Source organism: Charadrius vociferus, unplaced genomic scaffold (assembly GCF_000708025.1).
Source record: "Charadrius vociferus isolate BGI_N301 unplaced genomic scaffold, ASM70802v2 scaffold8, whole genome shotgun sequence".
NCBI lineage: Eukaryota > Metazoa > Chordata > Aves > Charadriiformes > Charadriidae > Charadrius > Charadrius vociferus.
The window spans coordinates 325,408-331,407 of record NW_009649464.1 but is presented as its reverse complement, the minus strand read 5'-3'; the positions used below and the strand labels follow the sequence as shown (position 1 = coordinate 331,407).

Below are 6,000 nucleotides of genomic sequence, written 5' to 3'. Positions count from 1 at the left end.
ATGAGGACATGTTAAGACTTTCCTGTGTCACAGCTTCTTCCCGTTACAGGGATGACTTGATTAGACACTGCACACCAACAGATCAATAGCTAGTCTTGCTTGCTAGGTGAAATAAAATTAAAAAAAAAACCCCAGAACTAAATCAAGTGGTAACAGCAATGCTAAATAGCTTTTCATTTTTTAATCCATACAAAATCTCTATCAACACATTAAGTGGTACTGCAATTCATTGCTAACTGTTAAAATATATACCTGATATAGTTAGGTGAATCCATATGCCTGAAATCTAGGGCTTTGTAGATGATCTTGAAAATATTAAAAATCTAGAGCTTTATAGTCAAAAAAACATACATGTTGAACACTCAGAACTCTCAAAATAAAACAGATTATTACTGTTCAATGATACAGAGAATAAGCAAATATTTTTAATGGTGCTTGGTCATGCATTTTCTGCAATCTGGGATGCAGTGCTCTAGAAATTGTCAGGTCAAATTCACTGACATACCGATCTCTTCCAAAGGGAGTTTTCCATGGCTTAGAGCAGGGAGATATAATCTTGTTAGACTTTGGAGATGTTAGGTTTACTACTGAGTTAAATTTTTGTCAGGCAAATATTCCATGGCTTTAGCACTATGAATTTATCTCACCTTTTCATATGTGATAAAAAAACATCTTAGGATGTTGCTGCATTTTTGTTTTGAAAATTTTGAAATAATGTTTCTATATTTATTCAAAATCGGTATTCCTTCCAAAAATATCTTTCTTTTTTACTTTTTAGAACTTGGGTCCATTTATATCTTTTCACATACTAGGACAAATGTTTTAAGTATTTTTGATTTATGTAAGTTTTGAAATGCCTTCTTCATTAGCAGTAATGAACTGAAAATCTCTTCCTTATAAAGCTGCATTTCATTAATATTGATTTTTTTTTTTTTTAATGCTTTTTTACCACATTGGGGATGAGGCTCTAATTCTGTTCCAGGACTAATAAGAATTGGTTTTTGTGGCTAGCCTTATCTTTGATAATTTGATTGAACAGTTATTATAAAAACACTATTTCTTAAAATAGCTACTTTGTATTTTAAAAGAAAGCAATTAATTGTGGACTAGTCACTCATCAAGTAAATAGTTAATTTTAACAAGATGGTAAATATTAATTGTATTCTACCCAGTGTTGGAATATTTTTGTGAGGGATGGGATCATCATGGAAATCAGCGATCAATCAGCAACTGTATTCAGTATCTCTTTTGAAATTTATTTTTGAAAGGTCCAGAAGCAGTTCTATACAATAAGAAGTGCGGGTGGAATAAAATTAGCACACTTTTTCCAGTGATCTGTTGTTTTTTTTAATCTACAGAAAAAAAATTGGTACCACTTTAATGCCACTTTTTAACCTTCAGTGAATCAAGATCCCCGCAGTTCTCTATTTTTGCTATTTAAAATGCACCTTACCACTGAAAAGAACACCAGACCAAAACTCATCTTTTTCTAATTTGTGGGCTAACATATCAGGAATTTAAGGAATTTAACATAATTATATCAAAATATGGAAGTAGACATTGGAAAATGAGAAAAGTCCTGAAAGTCTTCTAAATGACTGCAAATTCTTAATAGCGCTTAATTGTTTGCAGGAAGTAGAAAATAGTCCCTAGCTGTTTAGTCTTCAGTCATTTTTATCGTGCATTACAATATGTGACAGTGCTGGCGAAAATATCTCAAGTTAGTTAACCTAATAAACCTAGCTCTAAGGTTGCCTTATAAAACAGAAAATATGCTGAAATAAAAATCTCTTAAAAAGATTTATAAAGGATTTAGTCTACTTCCCTCTTATGTTTGAAATTAACCTTGAAATATTTCTAGAATTATCACTGCCAGAATTAACAAAGACATACATTGTCAACAATAGTGCTTGATTGACAAGGTATTGGCAATGTATATGCAATAAATGTGAGGGAGCTTTCTTCTAAGTAAGAGAGCAGGATGGCTGGGCAGATATCTATCCATTTATTTATCTAAAAATGATACATGATTGACAACTGGTATCTTCAGTATGTTCCTGAATTAACTTCAGTGGTAAAAGCTCATTACTGCTTTGTTGGTGGTATATGCTACCATTTTTTCAGGTCCACGTGGATATACTTGTGCAGATAAATTCATTTTTCATGAATGTACATTTTCTAAGCCCGAACAAGCAATACATTTACTTTCACACAGTCCTTATTTTACCAAAATAGGTCTATAAAGTTTTGAGCTAAACTGATGTTAGGCAATGAGGAAGAGAAAAGAATAATTAATATGCCAATATCTCCGACTACTGGTAGAATTCCACTCGTGTTTGTAAAACTCTAGAAATTCATACTGTATTGTATCTTCCAGATAAAGTGTTTGACTCCCTGTTTGCAAGTGGGCTTTTTCATAGACATAACTCTGCGTAACAGTTAGTCACATTACTTTTGGCTATTATTTTTTTTTTTTTTTTGTAAAAGCTATCAGTTTTCCATTCATGAACATGAGCTGTTCTGGTATACCACTAAAAACATTCCTGTTGTACCTAATTCTGTTTCTGCATGGAAGAACATCAATATGGCATGGTGTACATGTTGAATGGGGATACAAAGTAAATGAATCCTGTAAGGCATACTCAATTTAAAACAGTTCAGTAATTGTTCATTTCTTATGTAAAATAAAGACCAAAAAAAAAAAAAAAAAGTGAAATAGCAGTAAAGCTTTCAACTGAAAGCTACAAAAAGACAATTAATAAATTTAATTAAAAATCCTATTTTCTTCAGCTCACCTTATTTCCCAGAATGGCTTTGTTAATGACTAGAAAGTAAGTGAAATGGGATCAATAGCTTGTCAGCTCTTTCTTGTAATCATTACCTAGTGGTTTTCTTTTTTAATCTTTTATCTCTCTTTATTCATTATTCTGCATGGCAACATCTAGTCACTTTCTGGATTATATGCTTCATACCCTCCAAAATACTGTTCAGTGAAATAAGTATCACTGATTTCAACAAAACTGTGTTACAGCTTAAATACTTCATCCTATGAGATAAAAAGGTTTGAGAGAGAGAGGGGGGGGGGTTAGAGAACAAGGTCATAGACTACTTATGGCAACTTCTAGCCTTTACAGAGCAACATGTTATCAAATGAAATCATGTAGACTTGTGGCTTGGCTTACTCTTGGAAGAAGAAAGATTCAGGGACAGAGTTTACTGTCTCAGCTACTTTCACAAATGATACCCACCTATTCTTAAAAGGTGACTTTATATAAATTGAAGTTGGTAAAGCTGTAACTTCTCCACATACTTCTTCCCCATTCCTGAGTTGAAATAAGTATTTTTAAAAAGGCAGAGAGTAGCTGTATTTTTCCTGCACATTGTCTATCCACATCTGTCATTTCAATAGAGAGTACATGCCTGTAAGTTTCTGCTTTGGCTATGACTATTCTGAACTGTGTGACTGCTACATGAGGATAAGGATGAATTTTCTGTGAAGGCTGAGGATACGGTATGGTTTCTCTGGTGGAATTCAGGACTTCAGAGTCTTGATTCCACAGATTACAAGTCATCTTCTTTCTATGAAATAAGTACTGCTTATGAATTCTAAGTTATAAAACGTATCCAAACTGGGAAATGCTCATCGAAGAGTCTCATGTTACTGATGAAGTTTTTGGCATGGCGTTTAAGTTGATGAGATTTGTTGTGATTTGTGTGTGTTTGTTTGTTTATTTGCACACATACATATAAATGCACACTGCATTGCAAATTGTGCCTTGACAACCACTGTGGTATTTTAAACGATAAAGAGACTAAAATTTCTGAGTCGATTTCAGATACTGAATCAAATATTCTGTCATCATATTGTTACTTCTCTGTCGCAACCAGGGTGGAATAGGAAGTATCGTGTTTAAAGGCAAAGTCGATATTTTTTCTTGAAGAACTGCTTAAAGTTAATGCAGTGATTCCATGTGAAAGCATCCCTGCATGTAGTTACATACATACGTTTAACTAAATCTGTAGGACAGGTTGTTGATAGGCATAGATTAAATAGAGGTCCTCCATAAATTAGTTACAAGCCTTTTTCTCAAGCAGCAGCATGGCAGAAGGGTTGCTTATGTGTTACCCATTTACCACGAAAACACAGAAGAAAGGGAACAGATATATGCTAGTTTAAATGTTTGTCTAATATGTCACTGTGTAGCAGCGCTCTGAACACTGCTCCCAGCAAGCTGGCTCTCTGCACAGTATGAGTGCAGTGACTCAGACAGAGGAATGGTGCAATCTTCTGCCTTTGTAAGCCCAAATTAAATCAGCCCTTGAAGAGTTTTGAAGTTACAGAGCCAGAAGAACAGGAAATGATTATTCTCTGAATAAAGTTACGTGACCTGATGCTTCTTGACTCTCATGTTTTAAATAGATTCAAATGTTAGTCCCCCGCTGTTAAATATAGCCTTTCACTTAGTTGCTTTCGTGCCTCCTTTGTGCCCCTCGGGGGGGGGGGGCTGAGGTTCCCTTTCTCTGTGTGTCTTGAGGTGTCTGTCAGCCGCACCACACAAAAGCTAAAGGCATGAACAAGAGCCGTGGGAGCAATTGTGGGAGAGTACAGGAAGGCTGAAAGCCCTCACAGGTGGATAGGTGATTTACACATTCCTAGGTCCAAAATGCAATCTGCCCTTTGGCAAAAGCCAAGCTTGTGCTCATCTAAGACTTAAGGCTTAAAATAATGCTTTTCCTCTGTTGCTGTAAGGAAGATTAGGTCTCTCATCCATGCTGGAGTGCTTTGGCTAAATTTAACTCTGGCTGTTGGAAAGATTTACTCCTAGGATTGTGGCACAGCTGTGGACACTACTGCCATTGTTTTGGTTGGAGATTTATGAGACAACCCGAGGAGGGGGGAGGGGGGGGCAAAAAAAAGGTGGTTGGTTGGTTTTTTTTTTATACATACATGCTAGTGTGGATGATGCCAGATCTGAAAGAAGGAGGTGCACAGCTGAACAGTGTCAGTGAGCGAGTTGTGCAGTAGCGTAGTGCAAAGCCAGTGCTATTATAGGAGGCCAATACCCAGCCCCCCAGTCTGTGTGTGACTAGAAACACAACAGACAAACATATAGCAAACATTACATCTTGCTTTCTTTAAAAAAAATAAAATAATTGTCACAATAAGTTGCTAAGCAATTTTGTTCTGGTACGTGAAAGCTGTGTGGCATCGCTTACATTTGCTGATGCGTTTCGGTCACACATTTATTTCAAGGTGTCCTGTCTGTATTTCTCTTCCAGGTTCAGGTCCTTCGCAATGCGGGGGAAGAAGTGACCCTAACTGTGTCCTTTCTGAAAAGAGCACCTGCTTTTCTCAAACTGCCACTGAATGAAGATTGTGCATGTAAGCCTTTATTACTTGGCCGAAAGAAAGCTCAATTCAATGCCCATGAATGTCTGCAGCTTCTGAACCTACTGTGCTTTGAGGGTGATTGACAGCAGCTTTTTCAGTCAGCATTGCTGCCTGAGTATGAGCTGCTCGTATTACCTGGTCTTGTAGTAACATTCACCTCAAGCAAAAAATTGGTATCTTTGCTTGCAAAACAGATCACCATGCATTTGGCTGGTGTGAATCAGCAAAGTTGCAGGTAAAGCATTGAAATTACATTAGTTTACAATAGCTCACGTCCTCATACAGAGTATTTAAAAGTGGTTTTTCAGGCAGCATCAGATAACGTTTTAGTCTGAAAGAGTTTTGTCTTGTAACTGTGAAAATGAGATTGTGTGTGTATATTCAGGGGGCTTAACTTTACCATTTAAAATTCAGAGGCTTTGGTGGAGGTGTCTGTCTACCTAAAAATAAATTACTCTGGGATGATTAGTATTTTGTTCAAGTCCAACCGAGTTTTAGTCAACTAGCCCCATGAGAGACATATGGAGGCAGCTGTCTTCCTTTAATTATATTAAATTGTAAGTGTGGGTGCATAATTATAGACAGTTGCAGCATATCTAAGCATATTT

The 6,000-nt window shown here is 36.2% G+C and overlaps 1 protein-coding gene across 1 annotated transcript in view; it reads left to right on the top strand.

Annotated features, from left to right (window-relative positions):
* The window catches only part of SNTG1 (syntrophin, gamma 1), a 164,243-nt gene that overhangs the window by 44,713 nt on the left and 113,530 nt on the right, over positions 1–6,000 (top strand). The window contains exon 7 of the mRNA XM_009889797.1: positions 5,281–5,383. Within this exon, the coding sequence (XP_009888099.1) occupies positions 5,281–5,383 (103 nt within the window). The remainder of the gene's footprint in view (positions 1–5,280; positions 5,384–6,000) is intronic.